Genomic DNA, 16609 nt, shown 5'->3' on the forward strand with positions numbered 1-16609 from the left:
TTTCTAGAAAAATGGGAAAAAATAAGATGAAGTGAAAATATCTAGAGGCAGGAAACAGGGTTTATCTAGAAAAATACGGGCATGTAAGTGTGGCACAGATAGCATCCCCTATGGCTAGAACTACAAGCAGTGCCTTTCTGTGTGAAGAATTTAGAAAACGTGTAGGTTTGGGGTAGAATCTACTTAACCATAAAGTAAAGAAATCTAAAAAGTTAATTCCTTCAGAACACTAAAGGAAACCGATTTTTGTGAGGTAGAATGATAGTGAATACTGGCTCAATATCTGCAATTTACAAGGAAAAAACAAACAAAGGCCAGCATGGTTGAATGATGTATACCTCTTCCACATATCTGGTTATAGATCTAAGACTAGAAATCCTATGGAAGTGTGCTGGCCAAATCTAGTGCTCTTTCTGATCACTGATTAAGCTCTAGAAGTTAAAAGTGAAAAGACTAGAAAAAATTTTGGCTACATGGGAATATAAAACAAACTGTAAACTTCTTTGAAGCTAGGATGAACAGTCCGCATTATACATGACTGCACTGTCAATTTTTATCATATATCAGCATACAGAAACCAGTGCGAGTGCATGTCTTGAAAATACTAGAGATCACCCTCGTCAGGTGGCCAACAAGAAGAGGGAAGGAGAGCCCTGTAGTCCTCTGTGACCACGAAGCAGGGAGTGGGAAATAGTGCTATTAAACACCAAGGAGAGACTGGCTGGCTGTGCATCCTAGGACTCTGCACAGTAGTGCTAGTGGGACTAATCATTTGGGATCAATATTATTTTACTGCTGACGTTTTAGGAACAGGGAAACAGAGCCAAGTATTTCTAAATTAAAAAATGTCACAATGTGCCTTGGGATTAGACAGGGTTTTTCAAAATCCTCCAGATTACTTTCCAACTAGAATTTTTGCCTATAGTATTTGTTTTCTCTCTTATAACACAAAAACCTATCCATTCAAGTAACCAGTCTAGGAAATCAGTCTACAGAAAGAGAAATACACACACATTAAAGAATTAAATGCTTTACCAATAAGTGTTCCAAACCAGTGAGTTAGAATATACCACATATTTAAAAAAACCTTCAAGTTTCAACTAAACAGAAAAATGAATACAGATACAGGTTAAAAAAGTAATGATAATTAATAATTTAATACATGTTTCAATTATATACTGGAATATCACAAAATGTAACACTATAAACTTTTTTTTTTTGGTACCAGGGATCGAACTCATGACCTCGCGCTTGCCAGGCAGGCACTTGTGCTGCTAAGCTATATCCCCAGCCCAAGCATAACATTATAAAAATATAACTTACTTTATAGCTGTTATTTGATCTGATTTTATACTGGATTCCAATGAATCAAATGTAACAGAACAAAGCACCTATAAAAGAGGGGAAAAGTTCCTTAGGCTTTAATATGCTAATAATAAAGATAAAAACAAAATAATGGTAACAACAAAATATGTATATACGTGTTTTGTTTTGATGCTGGGGATTGAAGTTGGCTTCTCCTGTATGCTAAGCATGTGTTCTACCACTGAGACACAATCAGCTTAAAACTAAACATATTTGAAGAGTCCAAATACTGTATATTCTATAATAACATGGCACTTAATACATGAGGTATGTATAAATATTCAAGTGGTATGCAAATCTGGGCAATGCAAATGTCTAACATCATTTACACTGCGTATGTAAAGGACAGCAGTAGGAGTGTAGGGGACGAAGACAGAAGAAAACACACTGATAAACGCTATGTACTTGTCCACAGAAGAAGCCTCAACGAAGATCTAGCCAACGAAACTGCCTGCTTCACAAACCCCAAAAAACGAAACAAAACACCCCTCAGTCGTCTTTGGAGGGAAATAATATAATCCAGATACTCTACAATGTACTATTCACGAGGACACACTGTGCATCGAGTACACTCTACACAGGATACACGCTACACAGAAAAGAAGAAATGGTCTATTTTCAAGAGAAAAGATAAAATATTAGATGAATAGACAAAACTTTTCAACAGCTATTATAATTATACTGAGAAACATAAAGAAGAATGGGAATTCTAGAAGTGAGAAATATGTCATCTCGTAAGTGAAAGATGACAAGAGTCAGTGAGCATGCTGACTAATAAAAACTGCCTACACGGTACGCTTGCCAGCACTCACAGCGCCTTCGGTTCATTCCCAAACACTGCGGAAACAATTCTCCAATGTGATGAGAAGCACTTCTCAGGGACCTCTGGGATAACGTTAAAGAGGCCGAGGGTAACATACGGTTCTTACAATCCACCAAGGGAGAACAGAGAGAACGAGGCAGGCAAGCAAGTAACTGAAGAAACAACGGCTGACACTTCCCATTATACAGCCCATATGAGAAAAACCTGTGTACAGCTGTATCTATATGCTTCCAAATCTAACAATCCTAATTCAGCAAATAACTGTACTTTTTTGCATGTATTACCTGTGTTTGTCCCCTCTGAAATAACGCTGATCCATGAAGAGTTTTAAACAGATCTACTTCACAACTTATATTCCTCAGTGAAGTCAAATCGCGTCCATCACACCTATATTAATAAAGGAAACAAATAGTAAAGCTGAGATGAAAGTCACAAAATTACATGTCCTTTTCTCTCTCCCAAAACATTCTCAACTCCAGATATGTATCATAATACCCTGCAGAACTTTAAAAAAGAATGCAGATACTTGCGCCCCGCAGCCTCACTGAATCCGTATTTGAGGTTGCAACCTATACGTCTGTACTGTTACAAAGCTCTGCAAGTAATTCTGACGTGCAGCGAGGGCTATGAAGCACTGTTCTACATATCGGGTCCAGGACCGACAGTCACACTCTGCACAATCCTTATATTCTTTCTTCAACAGGTTCCCACTTTAAAACAACTATTATGTGTCTTACTCTTTCTCTGAAGACCACTTCCTTCCTTTGAGCAAGATGTCACTTTTGAGGTAACTAGCAGAGACAGTGTTTTAATTGTATCAAAAGATGTTAGCCAAGCATGATGTGATGCACCTGTATTGCTAGTCACTGTAGAGGCTGAGGCAGGACAGTGACTTGAAGCAGGAATTGGAAATCAGCCTGGATAGCATAGTAATAACCCATCTCAGAAAAGAAAATAATTTTACCTTTTATATTCATTCAGAATAATACTTCTAAAAACCTCCTTTGCAGCAACATTGAAGGATTCTATTATTTCATATGGGTCAGTCTCTGGAAACTTTTCTATAGAAAAAAGACAACACAAAGGTTTTCTGTTTTTGGAAGACTGGATTTCTGCAAAATTCACACCATCAAGTCAATTATGGCAGTAAGCCAAGAGGTTCTAACTAAACATTTAGTCCTCAGGCAAACAAGTAGAAAAATCAAGTGTTTTCAAGTTAAGTAAGACATACCAAGTATTACGTTCCTCAAATGCTTTGTATTGAGAATTCATAGAACAATAGGTGCTTTCCAATTAGTTTTCTTATTGTATTAATTACCTCACAAATCAGCCAACTGTATTATGAAAAGGTTTAGCTGACAATTTTAAGGGTAGTCATTCATAATCTTTGGCTTTGAGAACTTTTATCTTAACCTGCAAAACTGGGAAACAAGTATTTTTATATATTCTAAATCCCTATCATTTTTAAGCTAGTATCTAGCAAGTACTTTCATGAGCCAGGCATTTCACAGGCTGATTTTTTGAAAACACCATTAATCTTCATAATTGCTAAGGGGGAAAACTCTGTTATTCCTGTCCTACAGAAGAAAAAATAGAAGTGTAAAGAAGTAAACCATCTGAGATCACACAGAAAGTAACTGATAGGGCTGTTATCTGTATTGTTCTCTCAAGACCTTGGTTTATTAAATAATGCATAACTTTAAATAACCTGAATGTAAGAAATGGCCACAAAGAGATATTAAATATTGTTCTTTTTTAAATACTTTATATAATTAACAAGAACTATATGTCACTTTCATCATATTCAGTTTGTATGATATTAATGTTATATAGTAAGATCACTGCTTAGTAATTTCTAGAGACCTAAATTATCTAAAGTTCTGTATCTTACAATCTAGACAACATCAAGACTAGCCAAGGATTTAGCTCAGCAACGTAAGTGCCTGCCTGGCAAGCGTGAGTTTGTGAGTTCGATTCCTGGTACAAAAAAAAAAAAGAAAAAAAAAATCAAGACTAACAACAGATCAATTAACATTTATTGAATACTATATACCAGTTATAGTTATACATAATTTACTAATTTAATTCTGATAAACCAGGTATTACTGCAACTATACAGATAAAGACACAAGAATTTTAAGGACTATCTTTCAGGCTTTCAAATGACAAGATACAAGACTACCGACTACAAAAGATGAGAGTATGAAGTAGAAAAGACGGGAACATTTCACATTTAATATTTAGTAGGTGCCTTCTCTCAAGGATTGGGTTTGTAACACTCATTGAAGTTAATTTAACATTAACCTTGTAATGTACCATTGCTAAAAATTTACTTAAAACTAAGAATGGTGAAAATAACTGCTTTCTTTGAGGTTTTACCATCGAAATTTAAGACAGAAAAAAAAAATCTAGGTTGTTAGATGACTCCAATGTTAAACATTTTTAGCCACTAAGGAAATGCTAGTCAGGAGCTACATTGAGATCGCATCTCACCCCAGTAAGAATGGCTACCACCACCAGAATACAGAGAACAACAAATGCCATTGAAGATGTGGGAGGAAAACACTCGCACATTTCTGGTGGAAATGTAAATTAATATAACCACTATGAAAATCAGTATGGAGGTTCCTCAGAAAACTAAGAATTGCTGGGTATAGTGGCACACACCCTTAATCTAGCACTTGGGAGACTGAGGCAGGCTTATTGCCCTGAATTTAAGATCGCCCTGAATCACACAGTGTGATCCTGTTCCATTTTCTTCCAAAAAAGCAAAAAAAAAACCCCCAAAAACAGAACAAAAAAAAAGAGCTATCACTGATCCAGCTATACTCCTTATTATCTACTAAAAAGAATCAAAGTCAGCATACTATAAGGATACTTGCATACTTATGTTTATTGTGACATAGTTCACAATGAATAAGATATGGGCTCAGCATAGGTACCCACCAGCAGATGGACGGATTAAAAACAGTATGCTATACACACACACACACAAAATGGACTATTATTTAGTGGTAAAAACAAAAATCAGGTCCTTTGTATAAAAACAGATGGAGCTGGGATCATCATGTTAAGCAAAATAAGCCAGACTAAGAAAGTCAAGTACTGTATCTTTTCCTAATATGTTGAATCTAAAAAAGATACCAAAGTAGAAGGGAGACTATTATTAAAGAAGAGGAACAGAAAAAGGAGGGAGATGAAGATCACAATGGGAGGGGGGACAGGATCAAAATACATGCATTGAAATTCACTAATTTTTGAATTAATAGGCACTAATAATACATAAAAAAGTAAAATTTACCTTTCAGTTGTTCCTCTGTATCTAATCTTATCTTGTTAATAGCTTCATCTCTAGAAACCTAAAAGAAAGTTAAAGTTCAGTTATACATACTTACATGTGATAATATTTAACATTTCTATTTTCAGTTATTATACAACACACTATTAAGAATATTTATATTTTTCTAATGGAATCATTCTTTAAAATATGGTTATTGATTTATAAGAAATTAATTTATTCAAATATATCTGCACTTCTCTAAAACTTGCATTAACAAAAGAATGAAGAAAACAGCCTTTTCTTAGCTTTTTTGTTAAGAGATTTTAATAAAAATAAGGATTAATGTTCATAAACAAAATTATACAAGCTATGACAAAAAGTACACCTATAATAATTATATAAGAGAAACTTGAGGTATACCTACTTTATCATGTTCATAATCTGTAAAAACTGCATAAAGTTTCTCCATGGCGAGGCTATTTAAAATACAAAATAAACGTTAGTGTAAAAGCATTTGAAACATGAGGTAGTTTCTACTGTAAATGAAAAACATTGATACTAAGCCACAAATTTAATAAACATCTCGTAAAGCATATATACATTGCTATTTATCACTGTTAATCTGTTCACTGATACAGAACCAAAATTTTTTTATCTCAAGATAGATCATTTACACATGGAGCTGTGTTCTCCTTTCTTGTGTTTAATTGATCAAATAAGTTCCTTTACATTCATATTTACTAAGTGCCTGCCTATGTGGTATGTGGTACTATTCGGAGGACTAGGCATGTGGGAGTGATTATATTTTGTTTTCTTGAAAAGCCAGTATTTTCCTTGGACATAAAAATATCTTGTCCTTTCTCCTTTAGGTTCTGGACACGTGAGATACAGAAATTACTTGAATCTTGACCAGCAAACACCTCTCCCTTTCGAATTTAAACATGCCCTGGAAAAGGGGTACGAGTTTACATTCTCTTAGATAAATATTTATGGCAATGACTTTTAAAGCATAAAAGTACTATTCGTGAAATAATGCATAGTCAGTGCAACCATGGAAGTTCCTTCCCTAAAAGAATTTATTTATTTTTATATAAATTTATTGGTATATAGGTATACATAATGACCATATTCATTATAGGGAATCTGTATTTGTTCATGATATACCTTGATTCCTCTTTTTGGTTTCCCCCATTCCCATCTCCTCTTTGAAACCTCTTTCACAAATCTGGTGACAATCTCATGTATTTTTTGTACGGATCTTGTTACCTATAAGCGTGTTTCACAATGTGTGGTGGAGGGGTAAATATCTTCTGAGGTGTCCTCTTGGTAACACCAATTTCTTTTACCAGCTGCTGGATGCCCTGAATTATTTGCTGGGTGTATTTTACTCCCACTTTGATAGCATGGCAAAAGTCCTGCTGTAAAATGTTCTCTGCAGAGGCTTCTAGCATGACTATATACAAAGGAGAAAAAAGAGGATTATTGCCACTGAGTCTTTATTTTTTTACCAATACTATGACACAACAAGTCATATGAATAAATTTTATTTCGTATGATATAGCCACTTTTTACAATGTCTTTCTTCAGAGTAAAGATATTTCTAAAATATCACTATTAGTAAATTAATAAAGAAGCCTTATTATTTTAATTTACATTCAGCTTACACTTAATGAGGGATTACATATATGAAACAAAATAAATTACATTTTAAAATAAAGCCTCTGAGAAATAAATCATGTAACATAAAATTCAGTCTTTAAAAGTTTCTGATTACACTTAATTTTAATGTTTAAAATAAATTTTAAAATATATACCATATTAGGTATCCATTGACAGTTTCCTGTTTTTTGTTGTTTTTTTTCCATGGCCTAGGTTTTCTTTTTATTGATATTGTTTTGCTTTTTTTGAGACAGGGTCTTGCTATGCAATTCAGGCTGACCCAAGGCAGCCTTTAACTTGTAGCAATTCTCCTGCCTCTGCCTCCTGAGTGCTAAAATTACAGGGATGGGCCACCATGTCTGGCTTAGGTTTCTGTTTAACAATGATTTAATGTGAGTTAATTATGACTAAGCAAATTGTCCAATTCTTGTACAGGTGGGGAAATCACTGCAATGAACCTGCTTAAAATAGGCCAACCAGAGGACTTTAGCTACCATTCATAAAAAGTTGCTTTTATGGTTTAATAACAGTAAAACTCCTGTGTAGAACAGGGAAGTTTCAAAGTTACAATGTTTTACAATGTTATTTTGTTAAAATGTATTATTCAGCTTTAACTTTGCATTCTATAAGGCTAAATAACCTTATGGCTACTTGTACGTCATTTTTGGTATCTGTCAATTTATACAAAGATCATACACGCATGGTTCTCAGAGTATCTCATACATTTAACCACACTATATTGTCATTAAGATTTACTATGATCTGAATCATCACTTTTAAGGCTTCCAACTATTACATAGAATGAAAAGAAATCTCCCTATGTGCTCTATATATTAGAATTCCATCAGCCAATTCAAGGAAACATGTGAAAAGAGGTCATGAAGAATAGGAAAGAAGGAAGTTAAAAAAGTTTTGGAAAAAGATTGGCTAAAAATTCCCTAAATACAAAACACACATAAATGTATAGATGCAAGAAGATGAGCAACCCTATACAGGATAAACCCGATGAAAGACAGGCCAAGGCATCACAGTTAAACTTCTGAAAGACAAAGAAGAAAATCTCTGCCAGAGAAAAAAATACCTTAGTGAGGCATGGTGGCACATGTGTGCGCTCCCAGCACTCTGGGAGGCTGAGCAGGAGGATCACAAATTTGAGCTCAGTCTGGGTAATATAGTAACACCCTGTCTCAAAATAAAAAAGTATACAAAGGGCTGAGAATTTCGTTTAATGCAAAGGCACTGGGTTCAATCCCCAGTACTAAAAAAGGAAAAAAAAAGACTTTCAAAGATAAACTAAAGGAATCATCACTAGCAGCAGACCTACTCTAAGAAAATGGCAAAACAAAGTAAACAGAAAAAACGTTTTTAAAAAATTGGAGGCTATCAGGAAGAAAAACAACATGGGAAGCAAAAATAAGAATAAATGCTTCTCTTCAGTTTTCTGAATTACGTTGGTTGACTGAAGCAAAAACAAATACATAACAGCACTGTCTGACAGGGTTCTGAACCTTCAGGCCCACTGCATCACAGGTAGGGAGTAGCTGGTTCAGTTCTGGAGTGTGACACAGGATACTGAGATGGTCATATCCTTTTCTCATTCATATTTCTTTCTGTCTCTAAAAGTAGGAATATATTTATTGAGAGACAGAAAGCTTCTGTCTTAGAGACAGACAGAAGGGGTCATAGGTGAGTTGCCAAACACTCTTTTCCAGGGATTTTTAGAGAGTAAAACCACAAAGTGAGGCAGGTCTAAGGTGGGGAAAACATGGGAACTCGAAGGCAACATAAGGTGTGACAGAACTGTGGTCAACCAATGAGATTAATTGCTGAGTCAAAACTGATTAAATCTGGGACCAATGGAGAAGTGAGTCACTTGCAGCTAGCAAGCATGCAGTGACTCTTCCCTTAGGGGGTTGGGATGGTGACCCCGGGCTTCCTCAGGGCTACAGGAAAGTATGTAGAAAGCAATCCCTGACCTTTATATTTAGGGTGTGGCTGCATTTGTGTGATCTCTTGTCTTGATGTCCGACTGTAACGGGAGGTGTCTGTCTCCTGTCATGTTCTAAGGTATCTGGCCTTGTATGCTGGCTCCTTCGAGGACCTCACCTTGTGGGATTGCTCATATTTCTATCCTCATCCATATTTCTAATACATCCTATCTTAAATTTAACATAATAAAACTGGAAAATTTTAAAACAATACATCTAACGTAAGTTGTAGGTTGAAAAATTGATCTAAATATAGAATGTAGAAAGGAGATTATGATAAAGAAAAATGGATATTCTCCAGATAAATTTTGTTTTCACTAAGCCTTAAAGAAATCTGTTTTAAAAAAATGCCTTAAAAGAAAATCACTGACAGTACTAAGTCTACAGTCCTGTGTTGTCCAACTTGTAACTGGTAGCCATATATAGGTATTTGTATTTAAATAAAATAAAAAATTTGATAACAATAAAAAGGGAAAAGAAAAATAATAAAAAAAGGAAAAAGGAAAAAATTCAGTTCCCTAGTCACTATCGCCACATCTCGGGTACACAGCAGCCACATGTTCAGATATAAAACACTTCCTTTGTTGCAGACTGTTCTACTGGACAACACTGCCAATTTAAATTAAAAGGTTATCAAATTGATTATTTTAAACCATCAACCAAGGACTTTTAAGACAGAATCTCTTTTAAAAATATGTACTAGTATACCTTTTTCTGCACATCCTATTATAGATAGAATTAGTGATATTAAATGTTATCACTGAAAATAACCATCTAAATATTCTTGTGTGAAATACTTCTATTGAACAAATCTAGCAATTCATAGCATAGAGAAATTATTCTTGCCCTAAGGTTATATTTTAAAGATTCACATTAGTAAGTATTTTAATAATGAAGTAGTAGCAATTATTATTTTTTTTATCCTGGAAGTTCCACTACGGTGTCATCTGACAAAGGCTCAACAGTAACTGTCATGATTTGTGTCTAGATGCTACCCTAAATAACTTTAGGTATCAGGTATTTTGTTTCAGTAACTAAAACCCTAATATATTTTTTTAAAAGGCTCAAAATGTATACAGTACTTTGTGTATTTTATGAAAGCAGAGGGATGGTTGAGTATCTTCTTGGAAATAGTGACTCAGAAGTCAAACAGAGGCTGGTAATTCCTGAAGCCAGTTTCCTTACAGTCTGAGTCACCCTGAGGCACCCTCTAATTATCTATAACTACCCTCTGAAGTTCATGGAGCTTCTAGCATCTCATTTTTTCATCCAGAGACAGTAAAGAATAACCAAGTGCATCTGTGGCATGCCACAGAAATCTATATATAGGCAACCTCCCAGATGCTTAAATGCGTTTTTTAAGGAGCCAAGAGTTGTAAGTAAAATCCAGGATAAATGTGACATTTAAACTACTCACCAATCTGACTTTTAGATGCCCCAGCAACCACTAAATTTAAAGTACTAGAAGACATTTCTCTTCTTGTTGGGTTAACAATGTATTCTCCATCAATCAGCCCTATTCGTACAGCCCCTAAAAGAAATAATATATTAAAATATTGCAATTGTTTAACTAAACTTTTGCTTTTCATATTATTCTAGTGAGGCTTCAATCCCTTATTTTTTATTGTGATTATAGAATAAGACTCCTATTTCTTGATGAATATTCCATCATTCCTCCCTACCTTCTGGATTCAATGGGCCACTGAGAACGTTCACTTGTATTTTTCTTTTTATAGTTACGTTAATGCTCAGTTTCCTAAGCAACCAAAGATGCTTCTATGTGTTCCTACTGAGTTCAAATTATACACTGACTACTTTGAGAAGTCCTCTCTGACAATTTAAACCCATAAAACCAAACCTGCCCTTTTCTATCATGTTTTTAGTACCATGGCTACGCTTTTATAATACTAGTAGGAAATAATTATTTGTCTTTTTCTTATGCTGAAAATAAGAACTGCCTCTTTCACCTTTGCATTGCTAGTGCCTAGAATACCTTTATTCATTAAATACTTAGATCAGTAAGTAGTCTGTAAGACACTCAATAATTTGATGAACCTTTTTACATTATAGAACTGCAGTCTAAAAAAGTTGTCATGTGTTTGTCTTTACATAAAATCTAGAAAATAACAAATGTATCTGTTTTCTTGAAAGAGTAAAGAATACATATTCTGATAACTTCCCAGTGCAAAGAAAGAAAAAGTTTTAACTGAAAGATGACTGGGTCAGGGATACAGCACAGTGGCACAGTGCCTGCCTGGCAAGCACAAGGCCCTGAAATTGATTTCCTGTACCCCCAAAAAAAGGCAACTAAGAAGTCAAAGTACCTAGAGACATAACATCTGTAGCACTGTAACAGATTGCTATTGGAAACAAAGCCCAAGGAAGGATGAACATGCCTGAAAGGCCTGCAAGGAATCTTAGGGTGTCACCTAGTTTAACTTTTCAAAGGACTGATAAACTAGAGTACATAAATCTGTGCTTTTGCTGTATCATGCTCAATACTATTTATTGAAAGAACAAATAGTTTTATTTTCAAATCGTAACTTACCAATAGGTCCATTCCAAGGAATATCTGATAGCGAGAGGGCTACTGAAGCTTAAGGAGAAAATAAGAAGTGAAATTAAAATACTGATTGTTTTTAAAAATCAACAGTGGTAATTTTAATCGCTATTTTTATACTTACCACCATTAATTGCTAGGACATCAGGTTCATGAATACCATCTACTGCTAACAGATTACAAAGGACCTGGTACAAGGGAAAAATTTGAAGAACTTAAAAACATTGCTTGCTTTGGGAGGATCATCTTTTAGGTTAATAATCTGGCCTAAATTTTAAGAGTACTATATGACTAGAAGCATGAGTTTGTAGCCAATCCCTAAATTTTGGCTATCATTTAATTAAATCATTCTCATGAGGTAAATTACCTAAAGTTTGAAGGTTTCCTCACCTCTCTCTCTCTCTCTCTCTCTCTCTCTCTCTGAGACAGGGTCTTGCTATGTAGTTCAGACTGGCCTTGAACTCACTATGTAGCCTAGGCTGGCCTTGAACTCACAGTGATATTCCTGCCTCAGCCTCCCAAGTGCTGGAATTACAGGCATGTGCTACCATGCCAGCTTCCTCATCTTTCAGGAAAAAAATGGCATCTTCCCAGGTGGGCTCCTGTGAAAATTACAGGCACATTATACATGAAGCACTTGTCACAATACTATCATGTTGCAAGTATTCAGTAAATGTGAATGTAATACAATGTATGTGTTTCTTATTGGCTTATAAGCAAAGATGAAACAAGCCAATGAATTAACTTATACCACAATGATATGCCTATGTCATGTTTTTAAAAAAATAATGATTCCTTAAGTATATTTAAAGCATGAATAATTTTGCTGAAAGAAAATAATATTCAGGAAGTATTAAAATATATTAGAGATTCAGAAGATCCAATAATAAAGATAGGTAAAAAGTGCATCAATTATCTTGGTCTGCTATTAATTTGACCTACAATGTTCAGCCACACAATCTGATCCCTATCACACTGGTCTTTCACATTCATCAGTTCCTTTCCTGCCCCAAGACTTTCTTGATTCTCTTTCCACCTGCCTGGAATGCTTCCCCAAAAACTCCTAGTTTGCTAACTGCTGTTCATAACTCAGGTGTCAACTCAAAATGACAAAAAGTTTGCCTTTTAAAAGTAACTTTAAAGTCACTGATACAGTAATCATCAAAATTCTATTTAATGTTTAGCTTAAGAAGAATTATAGAAATTAGGTAATATTTGAATACCTGGAGATAGATAAATAAACCTCAAGAAAAACTTGCCTGTGTATCATAAAAGTAGCCAGCTGGGAAGAGAGGTCTAATTGACCGATCTGTCAAAAAAAAAAAAAAAAAAAAGATATTAATAGTACGGACAGAGATGCTTTAAAGTTCAACACTTTTGAACTAATACAATTAGCTGTTTAATATGTCAAAAACCAGAACCTCTTAGACTGAATTGCTAAGAAGGTCATAAATAAGTATCAGTGATTCATTTCATATAGACCATGACCTAAGAACCTAAGAATAAAACAGAGAAGAAACTTAAGACCAACAGCAGGCCAAAAAGAAAAAAGTTCCCTTGGATTGTGTCTGGCGAATACATATAAACATATAATATGCTGGCAATTTCTGGTTGTAAGAGTTCTATGTTGCAAATAATCTCATAATATTTATGACTATCAAATATTTTGAGTATTACAGACATATTTCAGTAGCTAGTGAAAACACTGTTTCAGGAATTACTAAACTGAACATAAAAGTCAAGAATGCTAGTGACAGATCCAATAGAGGTGAGGCGTGGGCCACAGAATACAAATGCTTAGTGGAGATCCACTCATTAGTCAACATGTATTTACTGAATGCCTATTCTGTGGATTATCACAAGTTTTTTTCTCTCATGGAGATCGCTTTAAGAGCGAGGATAGAGTAAATAATCTTCAGTGGTATTCAAGCAATGAAGGGAAATTTAAGAGTTATTGTAGAGCACAGATGGAAAAGAAGAGATGCTAGCACTGGCATATCCAAGGGGTTACTGCCTCTATTTAATATCTTACCAATTATTCGACTTGTAAGAATTTCTTTATCAGAAGAACCGATTTCTCGTCTAAGGTGGTTCGTGGGAATTCTCCCTGCTGCAGCAGCTTTCTGTCTGTAGTCAACCTGAAATGGCGATGAAGAAGTGAGGTTCAGGATTTCTTTTTTTTGTAAGAAATTATACACTCCAAACTACCACATAAACACCAATTTTCCTGAGTTTGCTAAAAACACTCTAAGTTATAAGTAGTGGATAGTTTACTCACTTCTAGACTTTTGTATCTCTTAGGAAATGGAACAGTCATAGAAATGTTTCAACCATTGATTAAAAAAATTTTCCACTTATCCATCAAATGACTCCCTAGCCTCTGTACTTCCCGCCATGCTTTGCTTTAAGTCGACAAACACCGCCTTTCTTAGATAATTGCATTCCCCTCTTCATTTCAGAAAGAAGTCATAAAACCTTAATGAAGTCTTCATTTAATATATACTCTAAAGACTCATATCTAAGGGAAACCCACAAAGGTAATGAGTTCATTATGTATTCAACACCAAAGTACTCGAGCACTTCTACTGATCTCACTAATTCACATACTTCAACACTCTAAAGTACGTTTCCTAGAGCATGAGAGTGGGTAATGCAGCAAGGAGTTTACATTCTTTTAATGACCCAGTATCAAACAGCTAAGGATATCTGTTGTACAAAGTTTATATTTTATGTTCATTAGACACTGAACAAAAACATTTCACATTCTACTTTTATGCTATATTACAGTTGAGATAAATCAACAAACACTTACCACCAAAGGCATGAACTGGGAAGCTGAAGGTTTTGTTTTGCTGACTGCTGTGACCATCACTGCAGTATCACCTGACTTAGTAAATACAAACAACAAAGGCAAATTCAATTGAAATCATATTAACATAAAATTAGCAACTGAATGAATCTTCATTCCAGTTAAACTCAAGGAAAAAGATCTCTTATTCCATGTGATTATAACATAGTAATAATGTACAAGTAGTTCAATCCTGATCTTTTCTTATATAATTATGATCACTATTAAAAGTCAGAGTTTTTCAAAAGGAGAAAAGGCTCAATGGTAGCCATATCCAATGAACCAAATCATTTTCTACTTTTTATGAAGAAACTTAGGCTAAATATTAAGACAATTTCCCAACTATTATTATTAAAGAGAATAGTGACATTATTTTATCTAGAAAAGTATAATAGATTTTATTAAAAGAATACAATAAACCTACAAGTTAGGAAGGAATCTTAAAGGTGACGATACATTTAGCTCTCTGATTCTCATTTCTTGAATGACTACAACACTAGAAATGATCTTAGGAGTATCTTAATTAATTTCCAATATCACATACCTAAGTTGCATATAAAAATACTCAATATCAGACTCCATAGCCATTTTAAGTTGATGCACCTAGATTTTTTTACCTGTACTACAGCAGAGCCATCTGCAAATCTGGCCAGTTTTCCAGAAGATATTTCTAATTTTCTGTTTAAAAATAAAAATTCAATACAAAATGACTTAGATCACCAGTAGAATTCTCAGACTAGTAAAAAATAATCAAAGATTCTGATAGAAGAACTAAGACTACCAAGCCCATAAGCACTCCTAAAGCCCATAAGCACTCCTAAATAAACAAAAAGAGACAGAATTCATGATCATTATCAACAGTTCGAAAGGAATTTAAGAGCTGCTAAATACAGAAACTAAGGCTCAGTGTTAACCTGAATGAGAGATCTTTGAGGTATAGAAACTAACTCCTTCATAAATGGTAATTTCAATCTATGGCCTTAGTTCAGGCTCTCATCCTGCCTTACATTGTTGACTACCATAAACTCTGAATATACAAACTGGTCATTTCCCTTCTTAAAATTCTTAAACTTTCCCCTGTTGTTCTCAGCATAAATTTAAAATTTCTAGGGCCAGGGGTTTAGCTCAAGGGCACAAGCACCTGCCTGGCAAGCGTGAGGTCATGAGTTTGGACTCCAATACCAAAAAATAAAAATAAAAAAATAAAAAATAAACATAAACTTTAAATTCCTAAATATTACCCACCTATAATTCCATCACTTCGGGACTGAGGCAAAAGGATTGACTACAACCTCACCTTGGGCCACTCAGCACTTAGTGAGATCCTGTTGCAAAACATAAAATTTTAAAAAGTGCTGGAGATGTGGCTTAGAGAAAAGGCTGGGTTTAATCCCCAGTAATGCAATCAATCAATCAATCAATCAATCAGTCAATCAGCCCTAACTCAAAATGGATATTATATCTAAAAAAGCTAAAATATAAAGTTGTAAGAAAACAAATCATCATAGACTGGGATTAGACAATGTCTTCTTGGATAGGATATCAAAAGCATAATTGACAGAAAAATCAAACAATTTGAACTTCATCAAAATTAAAATTTTTCATACTTCAAAGGATATCATCAAGAAAATTTTTTTAAAATCCCAGAAAAGAAAAAAAACATATGCAAGTCAAATACCTGACAAGGGACTTGTATCTAAAATATGTAAAGAACTCCTATAAGTGTACAATAAAAAGATAAAAGGTCAGCAAGCTACAATCCATTACAATCCATCTGTTTCTGTAGTTATTCAAGACTGTTTTTTACATGTTTAAAGGATTTGTAAATACACACATGTAAACAAGAATATATAACAGAGACAGTATGTGGCCTACAAAGTATTTAATATCGGGTTCTTATTAGAGATGTTTCTAGACTCTTGATCAAACTCAGTTTCATTTTTTACAAGAATTATGAAATAAATTTCAAGGTCAGTCACTCATGAAATTCGAGAGGAAGGTTTGGATTTACAGGCAAAATTTGTTTTTCTTTTTGTATGAACGAGAGTAAAACAAATTTTAAGGTACATTCTAAAAACTTGGATAT

General features: G+C 34.4%; 1 protein-coding gene across 4 annotated transcripts in view; it reads right to left on the reverse strand.

Annotated features, from left to right (window-relative positions):
• Pnpt1 (polyribonucleotide nucleotidyltransferase 1) overlaps positions 1-16609 on the reverse strand; it is a 34597-nt gene that overhangs the window by 16993 nt on the left and 995 nt on the right. Inside the window, exons 2-15 of one of the 4 annotated variants that reach the window (XM_013150074.3) lie at positions 15769-15848; positions 15141-15201; positions 14488-14558; positions 13708-13813; positions 12935-12984; positions 11800-11863; positions 11664-11711; positions 10533-10646; positions 6735-6921; positions 5893-5944; positions 5490-5547; positions 3153-3249; positions 2473-2575; positions 1324-1391 (exon numbers count right to left, since the gene is read on the reverse strand). In XM_013150074.3, coding sequence (XP_013005528.1) covers positions 1324-1391; positions 2473-2575; positions 3153-3249; positions 5490-5547; positions 5893-5944; positions 6735-6921; positions 10533-10646; positions 11664-11711; positions 11800-11863; positions 12935-12984; positions 13708-13813; positions 14488-14544 — 1004 coding nt within the window. In that variant the 5' untranslated portion in view covers positions 14545-14558; positions 15141-15201; positions 15769-15848. Of the gene's footprint in view, positions 1-1323; positions 1392-2472; positions 2576-3152; positions 3250-5489; positions 5548-5892; positions 5945-6734; positions 6922-10532; positions 10647-11663; positions 11712-11799; positions 11864-12934; positions 12985-13707; positions 13814-14487; positions 14563-15140; positions 15202-15768; positions 15849-16609 lie in introns of all 4 variants that reach the window. The other 3 variants (XM_013150073.3, XM_003467499.5, XM_063229426.1) reach the window with 3 other exon arrangements.

Source organism: Cavia porcellus, unplaced genomic scaffold, assembly GCF_034190915.1.
Source record: "Cavia porcellus strain 051 isolate PalLab524CR breed Dunkin Hartley unplaced genomic scaffold, mCavPor4.1 scaffold_18, whole genome shotgun sequence".
In the NCBI taxonomy this organism is placed as follows: domain Eukaryota; kingdom Metazoa; phylum Chordata; class Mammalia; order Rodentia; family Caviidae; genus Cavia; species Cavia porcellus.